Source organism: Delphinus delphis, chromosome 20 (genome assembly GCF_949987515.2).
Source record: "Delphinus delphis chromosome 20, mDelDel1.2, whole genome shotgun sequence".
Lineage (NCBI taxonomy): Eukaryota > Metazoa > Chordata > Mammalia > Artiodactyla > Delphinidae > Delphinus > Delphinus delphis.
The window spans coordinates 40,378,857-40,398,597 of record NC_082702.1 but is presented as its reverse complement, the minus strand read 5'-3'; the positions used below and the strand labels follow the sequence as shown (position 1 = coordinate 40,398,597).

The window sequence follows — 19,741 nt, the reverse complement described above, 5'->3', positions numbered from 1 at the left end:
CGCCCTTTGTGGCTCCTCAATAGCACCCCGACCTCAAAAGCCCTTCTCACCGCGCTTCCCTTCTCCCGCCAATGCCCGTCTTGGGGCTCATTTTCCTTCCACTAGTTCAGACTGTCCAGTTCTGTGTTCCTGGCCTCAGGGTCCGCGTAATCTTGTTTCTCCTTCTCCATTTTAGACTCGGCTTCTCTCCCTCAATTTCTCGCCCTCCGCCCCAGACTCCCCAGTTACTTCAGTTCCTTCACCTCTACTTCACTGTAACCCTTCCGCTTCAGTAACCCCTCCTCCGCCTCAGAGATCGCTCCTCCACCGCCGTTCCCCGCCATCTACCTCATATTCCTCTGCCTCCGCCTGTTTTCTCCCCTCAGCCTCTAACCCCAAGCTCCTGATCCAGGCCCTCCCGGCCTGGCCCTACCGGATTGCTCCAGGGTCAGCGCCCCCAAGCGGCGGATGCCCTCCTCGTCCAGCTCCCACTGCTCCGCCATTCCCGCCCACCTGCCCCACTCCGCCGCTCACCTGTCACCGCCCGCGAGGCCGCCCGGCGCGCTCCAAGCCCCGCCCCACGCTTCCAGGCCCCGCCCTGCCCCGCGCGCCGCCGCGCTTCCGGGGGCCGTTATTGCCCGGGTCACGCTCCTGCCCACCCGCCTCAGGACCCTAGACCATGGTATGGAGCCCGCCCTGGCGGGAGCCCCGAAACCGCTAAAACTGCGAATGGGTGAGATGTGGCGGAGGATTAGGGCTGTGGGGTTAGGAACCTGACTCTGGGACACGGGGTGGATATAGCCCCAGCTTTGAAGGGTTTGGGGGCTAGTTCTGAGGAGTCAGAAGAGAGTTGAAGTGTTATATAGCTCTGAGGGTGTGGGGGACGCCAGGTCTGAAGGGTGGGAGTGTGCTTCTGACGCGGTGGTCTCCATATCTCTAGTTCTTGGGAATGTTGTCTCTGAGGCAAGGCGGTGGGCGGGAGAGTGACCGTGGTGGGTGTGGGGGGATCTGAAGGATTGGGTTGGAGGGCAGCTCTCTGAGGCATGATGGGAAGCTCCAGATATAAAACGTTGTCTCTGAGGAGTTGAGGTCCTGTCTTTTTTTTTTTTTTTTTAATTTTATTTATTTTTGGCTGTGTTGGGTGTTCGTTGCTGTGCGAGGGCTTTCTCTAGTTGCGGCAAGCGAGGGCCACTCTTCATCGCAGTGCGCGGGCCTCTCACTATCGCGGCCTCTCGTTGCGGAGCACAGGCTCCAGACGCGCAGGCTCAGTAGTTGTGGCTCACGGGCCTAGTTGCTCCGCGGCATGTGGGATCTTCCCAGACCAGGGCTCGAACCCGTGTCCCCTGCATCGGCAGGCGGATTCTTAACCACTGCACCACCAGGGAAGCCCGAGGTCCTGTCTTTAGAGCATGAGGCAGTTCTAGTTCTAGAAACTGATTTGAAAGGAGCTCCTCTGGGAGAGAGGGCTCAGCGTGGAAAAGAGAGATACCCTTTGGGATGGGGTCGGATGACTATGCTGGGGCTACCCCATTTCCTGCAGTCAATCTGGCAAGAAGCCTTTTGTCCTTCAAGTACTACAGGCCCCCAGGCTGTGACTGAGGGCTCTTCCCAGGCCGGGGTAGTTCTGCACTAACCAGCTCCTGAGCAGTCTTTGGGAAGAAAACTCTGGAAAGCATAACCACATCCTTAACCCCAACCCTCCCTCCAGCAGGCTTCTCTTGAGAGCCCACCTGTGGATGGGCCATGTACCTGTAAGAAGGAGGCAAACTCTGTGGCAAGACCTCTTGCCATACCCTATCTTTAAAGAGGAACTGAGACCAGAACTGTGGCTCACCTTCAAGGAGCAGGTTTTATTTGGCACCCAAAATATGCACACTTGGGACACTTTCACTGAGCTCTCAACCAGCCTGTCACCTTTAAGGAGAATAGAAAGCAAAATCAAGAGTCCTTGCATATTTATGCTTTCTGGTCTAGGTGGGGTCCTTAGTTACCCTCAGCTTGTCATGTTCAGCCTTACCTATGTTTAGAAAGGCCAGGACTTAAAAGCTTTGATTAGCTCACTAGATTGGCTTTTCCAGCTCTGCTTCTGTGAGTCGTGACACCATTACAGTTTGTAATCTTTCTCTTCATGTCCCTTTTAATTCTTCTAGCCTCAAACGAGCCATGTATAATTATTTTTCTTTATATCTGAATATATCAACAAGGCTTGTTAGAAGAGAACCCCACCCCCTTCTTTATTGCATGCATTTATTTTCCTAACTCAGCTGTCAAAATAGGAGATGCAGATTTCTGTTGGAGAAGTGGGCTTTTCCTGCCTTGAGAAACCACCTCTTATTTTAACGTTTTTTCCCCCCACCAACATTTTAATACAAATTTTGAAACATTCAGAAATTTTGAAAGAATTTTACGGTGAAACTATATACCCACCACCTAGATTCTACAATGAACATTTTGCTGTAATTGTTTAATTACATATCCTCTATCCATCCTTCTATCAATTCATCTTAGCTTTTGATAAATTTTAAAATAAGTTACAAATATTGGTACATTGCACCCCAATCACTTCAGCATGCATAATGTTTACCTAGAATTTTTAACCTAAAACCATCAGTTATTTTTTTACCAGCAAAACAGGTTTATTTGGGAGCAGTAAAGAACTGCAACTCAGGACATGCAACCAGGGTGAACCACATGCAAGTCGGGTAAAGCAAAAGAGGAAACTCTTTTATAGGGAGAAGGGGAAGTTGGGAGGGGCTGTTATAAACAAAAAAATCCATTGGAGGAAACTGGGAGTTTGAAGTATAGTGACTTTTCATTGGCTGAGTTGTGCCAGGCAAGGAGAAAATCTTTCTTCCTCCTGCTGGCCAATAGTAAGGTAGTATCACCTCCTGCTGGAGCTTTGAGTTATGTCTCTTCCGTTGGATCTTTTATTGACCTTGAGTGGCATGTGTGTGAGAGCTCCCTCTTCTGGCCTCCTGACTCCATTTTAGTGAGGCTTCCCTTTATTTTCACAAATTCAGTATTGTTTTATGGTTCTTTTTTAGGTAAAATGTTACATACTATTTACAACTCTAAATTTTTTATAAGAGTAGTGCTCCTTGAGTGTTTTTTTTCTATTAATATAATTTATTATAACAATAGGCCACATGATCATCTCTAGTGACCAGAATATGGTTTGGTTTTTTTTTTACATCTTTATTGGAGTATAATTGCTTTACAGTGGTGTGTTAGTTTCTGCTTTACTTGAGTGTTTTTTTTTTTTAAGGTCTGATACAGATTGTTTGTACGTTTGATGGCTTTCTGCTTTTTTATAGTGTTGATAAGTTAGGTCATCTTGAAGCAAAATGGACAATTTGTTTATGAATAGATAACCTTCAACTTTTAACAATGAACTGAGGAAGGTTAATGATCTTTGCTGCTTTGTATATATAAAAAGGAACCCACAGCATTCAGCCATCCTGCCATGGCCTTAATAATGTAATGTCTCTGCAGGTATGATTCCAAAAGAGCCCTGACATAGTCAGTGGGGAGGGGAGCACCTCATCATAACTCTTTCAAAAAGAGCTTTATTAAGATATAATTCACATACCTTTCAATTTACTATTTTAAAGTGTACTATTCAGTGGTTTTTAGTATGGTCACAGAGCTGTGCAGCCATCACCACAATCAATTTTAGAACATTTCCATCATCCCAAAGAGAAATTCCATACGTATTACTAGTCATTTTCCATTTCCCCTCCAACCTCCCCGGCCCTAGGCAACCACTAATCTATTCTCTCTCTCTCTAAATTTGCCTATTCTGCACATTACATATAGATGGAATAATATGTGGTCTTTAGCATCTGGCTTCTTTCACTTTGCATAATGTTTCAAGGTTTCGTCTATGTTCTAACATGTATCAGTACTTCATTCCTTTTTATTGACAAATAGCATTGCATTGTATGAATACATTACAGTCTGTTTACTAGTTCATCAGCTGATGGACATTTTGGTTGTTTCTACTTTTGGGCTATCATAAATAATTCTTCTATGAATGCCTGCAGATTTTGCTTGCAAATTTGCCTGCAAATTTTGTTTGGTCATAGGTTTTCATTCCTCTTGCACTTATCTCTGGAAGTGGATTTGCGAACCATGTAAGAACTCTGTGTTTAATGTTTTGAGGAACCACTGAACTGTTTTGCAGAGCAGCTGCACCATTTTACACTCCCATCAGCAGTGTATGAGATTTCTAATTTCTCCAGTCTTTGTCAACACTTGTTATTATCTTTTTTTTTTTTTTTTTTTTTTGCGCTACGCGGGCCTCTCACTGTTGTGGCCTCTCCCGTTGTGGAGCATAGACTCTGGACGCGCAGGCTCAGCGGCATGGCTCACAGGCCTAGCCGCTCCGCGGCATGTGGGATCTTCCCGGACCGGGGCATGAACCCGTGTCCCCTGCATTGGCAGGCGGACTCTCAACCACTGTGCCACCAGGAAAGCCCATTATCTATTATTTTGATTCAGGTCATCCTAGTGGGTGTTAAATGGTGTCTCACTGTGAGTTTTGCTTTGCATTTCCCTAATGACTAATGAGGCTAAGTATGTTTTCATATGCTATTGGCCATTTGTGAATCTTCTTTGAAGAAATGTCTATTTAGATTCTTAACCCACTTTTAAATTTGGTTATTTGTCTTTCTATTATTGAGTAGTAAATGTTCTTTTTACATAGTCTAAGTACAGATTCTTTATCAGATAGATGATTTGTTCCATTATATGTGTTGTCTTTTTGCTTTCTGATGATGTCTTTTGAAGCACAAATGTTTTTACTTTTGATGAAGTTTTATTTATTTATTGGTTTGTTTATTTATTTATTTCACTTTTGCTTTTTGTATCTTATCTAAGAAGGCATTGCATAATCCAAGGTCATGAAGATTTTGTTTTCTTTTAAGGGTTTTGTATCTTTACCTCTTATTTTTAGGTTTATGATCCATTTGGTGTTAATTTTTTGTATGGTGTGGGGTAGGAATCCAACTTTTTTTTTTTTTTTTTTTTGCATGTGGATGTCCAGTTGTCCCAGCACCATTTTTTGAAAAGGCTCTTCTTTACCCATTGTCTTTTCTTGGCTCTCTTGTCAAAATTAATTAACCATAAATGCAATGGTTTATTTCTGGACTCTTAATTCCATTTCAGTTATTCAAATGTCTGTCCTTGTGCAGTAGCACACCATCTTGATTACTGTAGTATGTTTTTGCTTTGTTTTTTTTGTTTGTTTTTGTAGTATGTTTTGAAAGTGTGAAGTGTGAATCCTCAAATTTCATTCTCCTTTTTCAAGATTGTTTTGATTATTCTGGGTCCCTTGTATTTCCATATGAATTTTAACATCAGCTTGTCAATTTTTGCAAAAGAAAAAAAAGCAGTTGGAATTTTCATAGGGATTGTGTTCAATTGTACAATAGATCAATTTGAAGAGTATTGCTACCATAACAGTATTGTCTTCTGAATTCTTAATTACTTTGTTCTTTTTGATACTATTGTGAATGGAATTGTTTTCTTAATTTCATTTTTGTGTTGTTCATTGCTAGTGTATAAAAATACAGTTGATTTTTTATATTGATCTGTACCCTTCAACCTTCTTGAACTCATTTCTAATAATTTAATAGTGAATTCCTCAGGATTTTCTTTATGCAAGATCACATCATCTACAAATAGAAATAATTTTACTTCTTCCTTTCCAATATGGATGCTTTTTATTTCCTTTTATTGCATAGATCTCTTTTCATTTTCCCTTTAGGAGGAGCCTGGTATGCCTCATGAGTCAGCAGAGGATTTGTTTCATTTCAATGTCGGGGGCTGGCATTTCTCAGTTCCCAGAAGCAAACTCGCTCAGTTCCCAGACTCCCTGTTATGGAAGGAGGCTTCAGCGTTGACCTCTTCGGAAAGCCAGAGGCTGTTCATTGACAGAGATGGTTCCACATTCAGGCATGTGCATTATTACCTCTACACCTCCAAACTCTCCTTCTCCAGTTGTGCAGAACTGAACTTGCTCTATGAGCAAGCACTGGCTTTGCAGCTGATGCCTTTGCTGCAGGTAAGATACTCTTGGCTTCCAGGAGTGGTGATCAGTAACATAGGCCTTACATCACTAAAATATTGTGTCCTTTTATATATTCGTTGCTGAGATGATCCTCTTAATGAGGAAGTGTGATGAGTTAGATAAGGTAATAAATGGTACACTAGAAATGCATGTTCTGAATAAAGGATTTCATCCTGACTGTGCCTTATCTATGCCAGCAGCCACCACAGACCCAGGATAGGACTTTCCACGGCCTGAAAGGGTGTTCTTGACTCTTGGAAATCCTAGCTTAAGCTTCTTCTTTCTTTTGTTGTTGAATTTTAAAAGGTGGAAACACTAGAAATTGTAGGATTTTCTACATACACTGTGTCTGAGATTTAAAATCTAAAAGACTTGTCAAGAACATTACTTCTCGGGACTTCCCTGGTGGCCCAGTGGTTAAGAATCCTCCTGCCAATGCCGGGGACATGGGTTCGATCCCTGTTCCGGGAAGATCCCACATGCCGCGGAGCAACTAAGCCTGTGCGCCACAACTGCTGAGCCTGCGCTCTAGAGCCCAAGAGCCACAATTACTGAGCCCATGTGCCTAGAGCCCGTGCTTCAGAACAAGAGAAGCCACCACAATGAGAAGCCTACTCGCCGCAACTAGAGAAAGCCCGTGCGCAGCAACGAAGACCCAATGCAGCCAAAAAATAATTAATTAATTAATTTTTAAAAAAAGGACATCACTTCTCACTGTGCCTGTTAGGTACACAGTGTTCACTTACAGCAAAGTAAAACGTCCTCCAAACTGCAGAATCTTTCATTTGTCTTCACTTCTCTGTTTTCCAAGACTTCTTTTCTCAGTGTAAGAGCTTTAAATACTTTTACTTTTAAACCATCATAGTATCACTGAAGAACATTACCTTCTTTCCTAATTTTTCTCCAGACTACAGAAATCATTTCTGTGGTTTATCTTAATTAGTTTATTCTTAGTTTTTGAACAATGATATTTTTTTAACCTGGAAGAACTAAATATTATGACTGGGAAGGACCATTGGCCATGCTCCAGTTAATCCTACTGTCTGGACAAGGTGTTGTTTATTCTGTCTTCACGAGCGCTGACTGACAAGCCACAGTGCAGCTCAGTGCACTACGAACTATGCCTCTCCAACACCTCAAAGAAGAGAATTGAGGTAGACCATGCATATCTGGGTCATATGGGAATGAGAACATTTCATAATGCATGTTTTTATGGACACTGTTTACAAAATCAGTGTTTTCTCTTAAAAGGTATTATACATTTGGAAATCAAAATCTTTAACATACTCCAGTGCAAGTTGTCGTGTATTCTTTTCTTTTTATTTTTTTTAAAGTTACCTACCTGAAATAAAAATTTTTTCAACTATCCCAGGAACTGAGTACTAGAATTGCTTACAATTGGCTTCTAAATCACTTAAATAGCCCAGATTGTCAAGATGGCTGCTGATTTTTGGGGGGGGGGCGGTTGCACCACACGGCTTGTTTACCGACCAGGGATCGAACCTGGGCCCCTGGCAGTGGAAACGCGGAGTCCTTACCACTGGACTGCCAGGGAATTCCCAAGATTGCTAATGATTCTATACCAAAGCACCATTTTGTGGGGAAAAGGAGGGAGTCACTTGCAGAAAATCAAAGAGATCAAGGCAATTTTTTGAAGAACAATTTTAAAGAGCACAAGCCTATTATACAGTTTATCAGCCCTTTAATTCCTTTGATGTCCTTACTTCCCAAATTGAAACAAAATATATTTGGGAAGCAACTTCTAAATGGGAGGTAACAACTCAGAAGCCAATGAATTGGTCCAATTCCAAAGTTCCAAGTTGTGTGAGCAGTAGTATTTGAGGAATCATATGGATCTGCCTCCCTAAAACAGACCAAAAAATAAGTGCTTATGTTTTGGAAATCGTGCTCTAAATAAACATTTAGGCCGGCCCAGCTGAAGTGGTATTTATTCATTGAAGCAGGGTGTAAATATAGCTGGAGAATCAACAGCAATCTCAAGCAAATCAACAGCCTCACTCGTTTCCATCGCTTTCCCCACTCCTAAGGCCTGTCCACATACTCAGGTTCTTGCCTAAATGTACAAACATTTTGCTTGGAGAAAATGGAGTTTGCCAGTTCTCGTCTAAAGACCCTTCTCAGGCAGCCCACCTTAATGCATTCAGCCAGTATTTATTGAAAGCACTGTGGTTACCAGGCATTATTCCTATGGGCTTTAAGGAAAACATAGGATGATCCAATAAAAATATAATATAAACCACATATGTGAGCCACGTGTGTAATTTAAATTTTTCTAGTAGCCACATTAAAAAAAAACCAAGTGAAATTAATTTTAATAATATATTTTATTTAACCCAGTATATTTAAATACTGTCATTTCAATATGTAATGAATATTTTAAAATTAATATATTTTACATTCTTTTTATGTACTAAGTCTTCAAAACCTGATGTGTATTTTACACTTAAAGCACATCTCAGATTCAGACTATCACATTTCAAGTACTCAATAGCCATATATGGCTAATGGCTACCATATTGGACAGCACATATCTAAATTGTTCTAACCTGTTAGTGCTGCTCACTGTAGAGTCCTTCAGATTTAGCCCCTAGCAATAAAAATGGGACTTTGCCTCCCACTAACTAAAGTTCCCATGCACGCAACAGGAGGCATATCCTACACAGGATTATCTATAATATAGTAAACTTTGTTGGAAAGCCATATAGGAGCCAACAAGTAGAATGAGATGGGAAGCTTCTGGAGGACAGGTGCCTGAGCTCACACTGCTGCTCTGCTCTCTACCCTTCCTCATCCCCTCACATCCCTACCCTTTATCTCTCCCGTCCCCCAGCCCTGTCCACCTGCCCACCCCACCTCCCCCTGGCCTGTAGCTTTGGCCTTCAAAGGGCACGCTCAATACCTATTATTGTCTTGATTCTAAGTGTAACATTTATTGTGTATTGAGCACTAATCACAGGCCAAGCACTGGAGATATAGGCATAAACCATACAGCCATACAAGGTCAGATAGAGGTGTGTGCTATGAAGAATAGAGCAGTGTTTCCTGTGTAATAGTGAAGGAGGATGGCATTTCTGTATTCTAGAACTTCTTGGGGTTTCAGAATGTGTTTATATGATTTTCTTTTTGTATGTATAGTTTTTATTTATTCTGTCAGTCACTGCCCTCATAGTACTGGAATTTAGTTGAAAGAATAAAGCATTTACATCTAATCTGCTTGTTTTGTAATGTACTGATGTGTAGTATGTGGTAAGGAGATAGCAAGTGACTGAGGCCAGCTACTCCTTTAGAAAGAGTGGTCAGGGCTGGCCTCATTGACAAAGCAACATTTGAGCAGAAGACCGAATGAAAAAGGGACAAGTCATGCAGACGTCTGGGAAAGAGCTTTGAGGCATAAGGAACGACAAACACAAATGCCCTGAGGTTAAACGAGTGACTTGGGAGAGGCAGACTCAGCAGCCATTGTCAGGTGCAATGAGAAGTAAGGAGATGCCAGGACTTCCCTGGTGGTCTAGTGGTTAAGACTCCGCGCTTCCAGTGCAGGGGGTGTGGGTTCAACCCCTGGCCGGGGAACTAAGATTCCACATGCCATTCAGTGTGGGAAAAAAACAAAAAAAGTAGGGAGATGCCAGAAACAGATAAGGTCAGAGGAGGCTATGGACCAGATCTTGCAGAGTCTCACAGGTGACACTGAAGACCCAGGATCTATTCTAAATGTTATAGGTACCTCTCGGAGATGTTTAAAGAAAGAAGAAAAATTATCAAATTTAACATTTTAAAAGATCATTAGACCTTGGGTTAAGCAGTGTTTTCTCAGGTACAACATCAAAAGCACAAGCAACAAAGGAAAAAATAGATGAATTTTGAATTTCATCAAAATTTTAAAATTTTGTGCTTCAAAGGACACCATCAAGAAAGTAAAAAGACCACACGCAGAATGGAACAAAATATTTGCAAATCACATATCTGATAAGGGACATGTATCCAGAATATATAAAGAACACTTACAACTAAACAACAGAAAGACAATCAAATATTAAAGTGAGCAAAGGATTTGAGTAGACATTTCTCCAAAGAAGATATACAAATGGGCAATAAGCACATGAAAAATGCTCAATATCATTAGCCATCAAAGAAATGCAAATCAAAACCATGATGAATTACCACTTCACATCCACTAGAATGCCTCTCATCAAAAAGACAGTAACCGGTGTTGGCAAAGATATGGAGAAACTGGAACCCTCATACATTGCTGATGGGAATGTAAATTTGTGCAACCTCTTTGGAAAACAGTCTGGCAGTTCCTCAAAAAGTTAAACATATCATTATGACCCAGCAGTTCCACTCCCACATATATACCCAAGAGAAATTAAAACCTACAGGATGTCCACACAAACACTTGTAGACAAATGTTCATAGCAGCATTATTCATAATAGCCAAAAAGTGGAAACAACCTGTATGTTCATCAGCTGATAAATGGACAAACAAAATGATATATCCATACAATGGATTATTATTTGTCAATAAAAAGGAATGAAGTACTGATACACGTAACAACAAAGATGAACTTTGAAATGTTATGCTAAGTGAAAGAAGTCAGACACAAAAGACCATATACTGTATGATTCCATTTATATAAAATGTGCAGAATACACAAAGTTAATAGGGACAGAAAGTAGATTAGTGGTTGCCTAAGGCCAAGGTATGGGGTGAGAAGGATAGGGTGAGCAAAAATAGGCAATGGACTGTAAATGGGTACAGGGTTTCTTTTTGTCATGTTAAAATAGATTGTGATGATGGTTGCACAACTCTGTAAACATACTTAAAATCATTGAATTGTATAAGTGAGTAAATTTTATCATTTATATATAATATAAAACTTATTCACATTAGATATAATATGAAATATATTTCAATAGAGCTATAAAAACATCATTAACTTCTGGCTTGACATTAGACCTGGAGTCAGCAAACTATTTACATCCCATGGACCAAATCCAGCCTACTACCTTTTTTGTACAACCTGTGAGCTAAGAATTGCTTTTACAGTTTTAGATGGTTGAAAAAAATCAAAAGAAAAATATTTTGTGGCACATAAAAATTATATGAAATTCAAATTTCAGTGTTCATTAACAAACTTTTATTGGAACACACCAAGCTTATTTGTTTATATATTGTCTATAGCTGTTCTCAAGCCACAATACAGAGTTGAATAGTTGCAACAGGGACTATATTCTCAAAGCCTAAAATATTTACTATCTGGCCTTTTACAGAAAAAATTTTGTTGACCCCTGGCCTAGACTCTACTGGGGCAAGGGAGGAGCAGGAAGACAAGTTAGGAGGCTCCTGAAGCATTCAAATGAAAGATAGTGATGGTTTGGCCTAAGGTGGTAATGGTAGATTTAGAAGTGTTCAAATTCTGGATATGTCTTGATGACAGAACTGATAGGGTTTGCTGATGAATTGGAGGTAGAGTGAGAGAGAATGGATAACTCCTCTGTTTGTATCCTGGGCAATCAGGTGAAAGATGTATTCTGAGGTGCAGGCTCAGAGGGAAAAATGAGGAGTTTGGATTTGAATGTATTAAGTTTGAGAGGCAAGAAAATGGTGTTTGTTAAACATCCAAGTGGTGATGGGAAGGAGGCAGCCAGATGTATAGGTGTGGAATTCATGGAAGCAGTCAGGTCTAGAGACATAAATTTGGAGTCATCAAAGTTGGTATGTAAATCCATGAGCCTGGATGCTTAGGAATGTCATATCTTGTTCACAGGGGAGATATAAACTAGTCATTACAGGTCTGTACATTAATGTCACAGTGCTTCCTAGGACCGTCTGTGTAATTTGGGAAGTCCCCTTTGTGTAAATGTAAGCTGCTCCAAGCCTCTCATGCTATCAGCTTGGTTGGGAGTCATAGCGGCTACTGCAGAGTGTGAAATTTTTCTTCAGGGTAACTCACAAGGGTTCAAGGTTCATGGCAGACTGTTGATTCCCTTTCACTTGCCCCCTTGAAGTCCACTGAGGACTTAGTACGTTGACAGTATATGCTGCTTGCGTTTCCTTTTTCATTGCCTTCTGAGGACTTCTAAGTTTGGAAACTTAAATCGTTCCACCTGTGAGTGTTCGGCTACCAGCAAGCAACCCAAAAACGCCTGCATTCCTTGTGCTCAAGGGAGCCAGAGAGTTTTTATGTTGATCACACAAATGATGCTTTTAAGAAAACAGACCACTGACGAGTCTCACATTTCCTATTACTCATGATGTGAAGACAGATTACCACTGTGATCTTGTAAAGGAAGATTATGTAAACAGCAGATATTTATCCCAACAGTGTAGCTCATCTGTGGATATGGGTAAGTGGACAGCTCAAGTGTAAATGCCTTGACATGGCATCAGGGCTCCTCACAGGACAGCCCATCTGCTTGTCCTGACTCATATCCCAACACATATACATACCTACATGCATGCATGGGCACATACGCATGCACATATGCGCGCGCACACACACACACACACACACACACACCCCTCAGTGTTCAGGCATGTCACTGAGCACCCTAAATGCTTTCTCTCCACACCTTTTCACTTGCTGTTCCCTCTTTCTAGAATGCTTCCCCTTCAAGATTTAGCCTAAATGAGGCCCACTGGAAGACTAGCCTGACATTTCCAGGTAGAGTTTTGCCTCTCTGCTCTCAGATCAGTGCTAATTCTGTTGAGACCATGTATTCATAATGTCTTTCTCCCTCACTAGCTTGTATTCTTTTCATGTTCACATTCCCAGCATCTCAGTACTGGGCCTGTAACAGGTGTTTAATAAATATCTTCTGAGAGAACATTGAATGATATACCCAAGATGACCTGTGAAGGCTGAATCTACTTCAGGGTGAGGGGGCTGGAGCTGGCAGTGGAGGGGCAGGTTTGAGACGATGATACGTGTGTCTTATTTGGCTTGTTTGGCTGATAGCAGCTGTTCTGAATATCCTTTTGTTCTACCGGCCTTGCTTCCTTTGAGCTTCCAAGTGGTGCTGGCCCTCCTTGTCTTTACAAAGCAGTTGGAGATTTGCAATCTCCCCCAAGCTCTCTTACCATCACATTCCTTCCAACAGTCCACATCAGAGCGTAAGGCATCTCTGAGCACTGCTGCTGCTTTGGAAAACCTCCGTTAAGTCCCAAGGCTCTGCCAGTAGGGCATTTGTCAGCCATCTTTTGGCAACCACATACACACACACACACACACACACACACACACACACACACACACACTTGCCCCTGTGCCATCAGTCTTATGTTCCATCTGATTGACATATTTTTTCACTATTATCTAGGCCGAAAGCAATATCAGTTATCCTTGTGCTAGCAAGTAGCCATTTGAATTCAGGTCTGTATTTCCCTAAAGAAATCCTCCCTGTAATAACTTTCTGGGCCATAATATATAAAGAGTAAAAGTACTAGAAGTAATATTCAGGCAGAAAAAAAGGGAATTGAAGTCCACAGAAGACCAGCCACATGCTCTGTGGCAACTTCAGTCAGCAAAGCCAAAGGACAGCTGGAAGCATGGGCTCTCTGAAGTGCTCTTCACTCATTCATTCATTCATTCCACAAAAATATATTGAGATCCCACAGACACTATTGTGGGTGCTGCAAATACAGCAGAGAACAAAACAGGCAGGGTCCTCCTGGCCTTGGAGATTATATCTATTAGGGGAGACTGGCAGACAGTAAATAAATAAGTAGGTGTTATTGAGACCAACAAGGCATGTTGAAGGGGTTAAGGGATGCTTCCCATGGATTCTTACAGCACCCAAATGTCTTCCCATGAGAAGAAGCCCTTGTATTTCTAGAAATCAGAGCAAGGATTGGCTGAGAAAGTTTAGAAAAAAACCTAGTTGAGGCTCCTGGGCCTAATGCTTCCAGCATGTCTTGAGTGGCAGGAATTGCAATCTTTGTAGATTTACTTGTTTGTGTGTTTTTGTTTTTTTTTTTTCCTTTTCAAGATTTGTCAAGCACACCTTTTTGGGGGGAAAATGGTACTGCTTACACTTTACATTAGTGGAAGTAGCAGGAAATGGAGATTTCATTTCTATAAATTAGATCATTCTTCCCTCAACTAGCACATCTCTCAAGCTAGTTGGACTCTCATTACTGACCCGCCCCAAAGGACACACCTGGGTACCAAAGAGCACCTCCAAATAGTGCATCTAGGTCCATCCTCAAACAGGTTGTTCTCCCAGGTAGGGATTTCCCTCCCCCAACATGTCGCCTCCCCAGTGGCTGATTTAGAGTTGTTCAAGGGCACCACTGTTTCTTCCACTGAGAATCTCGGGATTTGAATCTGCAGATAAAGTAAATGGCAGGTTCAGGTTCCAGTGATTCGGCTAGCTTAGGATAGGCTTGGAATGATATGCTGTCTCTTGCAAGCTCTCCCTAGTTTCACTTCCTTTTCATGCTACTTCACCCAATGTCTTTCAATCCATTACCGATCAGACCCAAGCTGAGCCCTTTCTTCCTGTCATCCTGTCTCCATCTCCTTCATCCCTGTCTTTCACCCCATTAGATCTTCCCTCTGGACTCCAGCTCCCAAGTTGGAATTGCTGCCTCCACTGTCCTCTGAACTCTCTGGTCTCTGCCCATTGTAATCCTGAGCTGGCTTTTCCTGTGGTTTTGGATTCTCACCATCTTTCTCAGTTTTTATGAGTGCAGTCTGCTTCTCTGCCAGCTCCTTTTGGCTCCCCCATGTCTCATTTTGCTTTTCATTCCAGAGGACTCAGCCCTCCAGCCCTCCATTTTTATGCATTCTTTCATTCAACACAGCGGTTCTGAGCACTTACTACATACTAGGCTCTAGACTAGAAGCTGGGGTTGCATCAATCCAGTCCTTTTTCCAGGAGCCTCGGTAGAGGGGGACGGACAGGGCTGAAACCAAGCCAGAGGCTGAGATAGAAAAGTTTGCAGGGGTCTGTGGGAACAGAGGGGGAGGATGAACCACTCTGGCTGGGGGAGGCTCCAGGCTCTTCAGGCAGGGAAGGGAGGAGAGAGGTATTTTGGGAAGAGGGAACAGCATACATAAAGTTGAGGAGGTATCACTGAACATGGTGTGTCTTTGGAGTTTTATGCAGTTAATGTCACAGATGATGGGGTGGAGACAGAAAGAATGGTGGCAGGTGAAGCTGGAAAGGTAGTTTGAGATTTGACCACTAAAAGGAAGGAAACTAACATAATATTTCCTTTAATCCTTACAACATCTTCCAGATTTTACTGTCTCCACTTTGCATGTGAGGAGCCTGAGGCTTGCAGAGGTTAAGTGACAAATGGGAGGCAGCTGGTTAAGAAAAGTGGTTAAGAGCACAGGCTCTAGCATCCTGAGTTCCAGTCCTAGCATCTCCACTTACTTGGGGCACTGAGTACTCTTTCTTTTCCTGGATCTTGTTTCCTATTTGCTAAAAGAGAGTGATAGTACTAGAGCCTACTTTGTGAGTGGGGGGACGTTATGAGGATTCAGTTTAAAAGTGCCTGAGCAGTAAATGTTAGCTCTTAAGTGTCAGAGTCAAGACTGAAACCCCAGTCTGTCTGAGTTCAAGGCCCTTGTATTGCTCGTGTATACCCTGCTCCTGGTTCTTGATTGTGAAGGAGCTTACGTGCACTGCTAAAGAGAATTTGGACTTGATCCCATAGGTAATGGGGAGCACTGAAGATTTTTAGGATGGGGAGTGGTTTGGACTCATTTTCCTGTTTGAAAAATCACTGAGTGGAGAGGGCCTGGGGACAAGGAGACCAGGACTGGGGGAAGGGAGAGGAGAGAAGGGGTGGTGCCAAGAGCAGAAGATGGAGTCCTAGGACTTGCTGGCTGACTGGGTGGAGATAGTGTGAATATCATTCAAATCACAGTCCCTGCTTTGAATCCTTCAATGGCTTCTCTTAACCAGGGTATAGACTCCTCATCCCAGCTGACAGCTCTTCACTCTCTGGCTCTTATTTACTGCTCTGAATTCACCTCACACACTCCCTCAACCTCCATACACCTTAAACAAAGCCACATTCAAGGCAGAGAAGCAGGTGGCTGAGCATATATCCCTACCTACTGTCCCCCTGACCCTGTCCTGTCCCTTCTGTGCACAGTCACCATTTTCCTTTCTTTGCCTCACAGCACAAATACTGCCAGGCTATTATCCCTCACCTTAACTCAATAATCCTGCCCACCCACTGATACAGAATCTGTTCCAGCCTCTCAGTAACCTTGCTGGCACCTCATTTTTATTCCTCTTTGCCCAACTACTCCCTCATACGGAAATCAACCCCTCACTGATTTTCCTCCTGAGAACGGCTACAGTTTGACATAGAAGCTAAAGTCGTGTGCAGTCTTGAGCAAAGAGAGACAAGAAAGCTTGGGTCCCCTTCCAATGCTGTCGAAAGAAATCCCAAAGTTCCTGGAGGTCCTGAAACTTCATAACTGATGCTGCCTCTTATCTCAGTATATGTAAACTGTGGGATCCAGTCACAGTATCTGACTGGCCCTAGTGTTGCACAAGGATTTCTCGAATGAATGAATGACAGACTCACTTCTGCTGTTTCACGCGTGCACTGTTCTCCTCCATTGTCAGTGCCAACAGGAAAGCACTCCACATGACCCTGCCATTGTCCAGTCCTTCCACAAATCCATCAGCCCCCCAAAGTGGGGAAGATTACCCGCTCCGGTCCTCTCCTTTTACAGACCTTAAGCAGTTATGAGGGTGCATTTTATAGCCATGGCCACCAGAGGGCTCTTCTCAAAGCTCAGGATTCCCTTGAGCAGCTTCACAAGAGCTTCACCTGTGTAGCTAAGCAGGTTCTTTTATTAGTTTCATACTGCATCTGAGGTGTTCTGTCCATTCTGAGGCTCTTAGAGAAAGAACTGGTCATGTGGTGCCTTTAGAGGACTACTTTTCCAGCTATTTCCAAAAATTTCTTGGGAAAATACTATTTTCTTCTAAGGAAGGGACAGAAAAAATGGGCTTGATGTTATGGTAATCTGCGCCCTGTGCAGGACTTTTTAGGGAGGGTAGGTCCCTGAATGTGGGCAGCATGAAGACTCTACTCTGGGCTTCAGCCCAACCTAGCTGGAGTGCTCCATTCCAGCCTCAGCCCACCCCTGGTCACCTGCTCCTTCAAGTGGAGAAGCTGGACTTAGAAGACTGCTTGGGCAACTCACAAATCCTTTGACTGCAACTGTTTCATCAGCAAAGTGGGAATGCAAACACCACATCTATCTCACAGAGCTGTGTCAGGGTAAATGAGCAAATGTAGGTAAAAGTGCTTTGAAAAGTGTGATGCTCAGTGCCACCTCCATTTCCCTACTTAAATAAATCACATTCCAGGATTAGGATGAGCACAAACAATAAGCAGATCACAATTATAACAGGTCAAAAGGGTTTCTGAACTCTTGAGGAGAACTGATAGCAGAAAATCTCAAGTTTTTAATTATTAAATATAAATTACTCTTAAGATTGCATAAGATAAATTTCTATCAATCAAAATTATAATCCAGAAAAAATTGTTTCAAAATCAGAAAAGAAATAGTCATTGATATTTTGAATATCAGCATATCATCTTATAGATGTACATTTTTACATTTTTGTAAGTGACTATTTCAAAACATTTTACCAAAGTAAGTCACAAACTATTTTTCCTGGTATTTTACCCTAGAATTGGTAGATAGTTACTTGGTTTAAAATTTTCAAAGCAATAATCTTCTTTATCTCACAGACTCTAGATAATCTGAAGGAAGGGAAATACCATCTACGTGTGAGGCCTGCAGACATACCTGTTGCTGAGAGAGCATCTTTGAACTACTGGCGAACATGGAAGTGTATCAGCAAACCCTCAGAATTTCCTATAAAAAGCCCAGCCTTCACAGGTATAACCACAGGCTGACCTTTTCTGAAGCCCAGACCAGCTTCCCTTCTCACTCTAACAGAAGTGGCTTCAATCCAGAGAGTGCCCTGATTTCTGAACTAGTTCTGGATGATTCCTCTACCTTCCTGTCATCTCCTTTGAGCTTGTACCTGCCACATGCCCTCTCCATGACTTCTTACTCACTGGAACTAAACATCCTTCTCCATGTTCATTCCCCTGCATGCTGGTTTCACTTGGGCAAGGCTGGGCTGCATTCCACCCCGTCCTATTGGTCAGGGCACTCCACCATACTTTCAAGTCACCTCTAACCACCACACAAGGAATGTCTCCAAACGATCACTGTCTGGTGGGTGCCTTGCAGCATAGATACACGTACCTGGGACACCAGAATAGCCATTCATGATTATTGATGGGTTTTGAGCTTTCGGGAGAGTCAAAAGGATCTATTTTATCTCTAGGTCATCTATTTTATCTGTGGTTGGTTAGATCAATTCAAAAAAAACAAATAGGTAACCAGTGTGAATTTAATGACTGAGTATATAAGCCAAAATTTCACATGTCCCACTGCCCTTCACTGCAGAAAAACTAGATTTCCATGCCCTGCTCCCCACCACACTTCTGCCAAACCTAGGGTTACATCTGAAAAGAGTGAGTGAGAAGAAGGAGGTATCTGGCAGGGACCATCTCTGGGGTGATCTCTTCAGCTTCCTCTGGGGCCCCTGGGTCAGTGAGAGCCCTGCCCACTTCTGAGAGCCCTGGCCTCTGGGAGGTGGTGACACCCCTCCGCATGTTCTCCTCCAGGCCTACATGATAAGGCACCTTTGGGACTTATGGATACACCACTGTTAGACACAGAAGAGGACGTGCACTACTGCTTCCTGCCCCTAGACCTAGTGGCCAAGTATCCAAGCCTGGTAACTGAAGACAATCTGCTATGGCTGGCTAAGACCGTGGCCCTCATCGAGTGCGAGTGCAGCGAGTTCCGCTTCATTGGTGATTGCTCTATCTGGGGGGTTGGGGGAGGGAGAGTGGGGGGAGGGGGGTGGGGGTGGCAGCAGGCTGATAGGACCCATCCACCCCTCCTAACCCCACACCACTTGGAGGCCCAGCTTGGGGCTTAGGGCCTCAGGAGCTTCCCTGGGCAGAGCTAGTGGAAGCGTGACAGAGCCTTCCTGGAAGCAAATGGATTCCCAGCATTAGACTCCCACTAGCCTCAGGGCTATTTTATTCCCTGTTCATTTTGGAATGGCCTGGGTGTAAAGGGGCACTGGAAACTAGCTGCAGTGGTGTCACGGGCCACAGGAGTTGGTGTAAAGGGCAAGACCCTGAGCTGGACTCCAAACTACTTACCTCTCTGCCTTTATGTATCCAACTGGGCTCTAGACCTCAGTTCCTCTCACCATAAAATGAGGGAATAGGGTTGTTTCAAAGGATGGTCCCTTCCTCCTCTCACTTCCACTAAACTCAGGATAAAAGGGAAGAAGGGTGGATGGTGAAATGTTCCCCAGAATCATTGTAGAATTGTCCACCTGAGCTAGTGGCCTAAGGAGGGATGAGATCTTCAAGCCTGGACAGAAGAGAGCCTCCCTCTTCCACCAGGACAGGTTCTGATGGGGTGTGAACTGAACTGATTCCAAGATGCTGCTGCTGCCTGTATGAATAGGGCAGGAAATACCCAAATTGTACTAGGGACCAAATGCCTGGAACCCCAGCCTTTCATAGTCACAGTCACCTGGAATGTTGTCTATAATGTGCTTCTGAATCTCCAAGTTGATTCACACAGGACA

General features: G+C 43.1%; 2 protein-coding genes across 2 annotated transcripts in view; one reads left to right on the top strand and one right to left on the bottom strand.

The window, feature by feature from the left end:
- The window catches only part of LRRC36 (leucine rich repeat containing 36), a 45,858-nt gene extending 45,376 nt beyond the window's left edge, over positions 1 to 482 (bottom strand). Inside the window, 1 exon segment of the mRNA XM_059999294.1 lies at positions 413 to 482. Within this exon segment, the coding sequence (XP_059855277.1) occupies positions 413 to 482 (70 nt within the window).
- A 100-nt stretch (positions 483 to 582) lies between these two features.
- The window catches only part of KCTD19 (potassium channel tetramerization domain containing 19), a 32,644-nt gene continuing 13,485 nt past the window's right edge, over positions 583 to 19,741 (top strand). The window contains exons 1-4 of the mRNA XM_060000858.1: positions 583 to 661; positions 5,747 to 6,043; positions 17,805 to 17,955; positions 18,756 to 18,947. Coding sequence (XP_059856841.1) covers positions 659 to 661; positions 5,747 to 6,043; positions 17,805 to 17,955; positions 18,756 to 18,947 — 643 coding nt within the window. The 5' untranslated portion in view covers positions 583 to 658. The remainder of the gene's footprint in view (positions 662 to 5,746; positions 6,044 to 17,804; positions 17,956 to 18,755; positions 18,948 to 19,741) is intronic.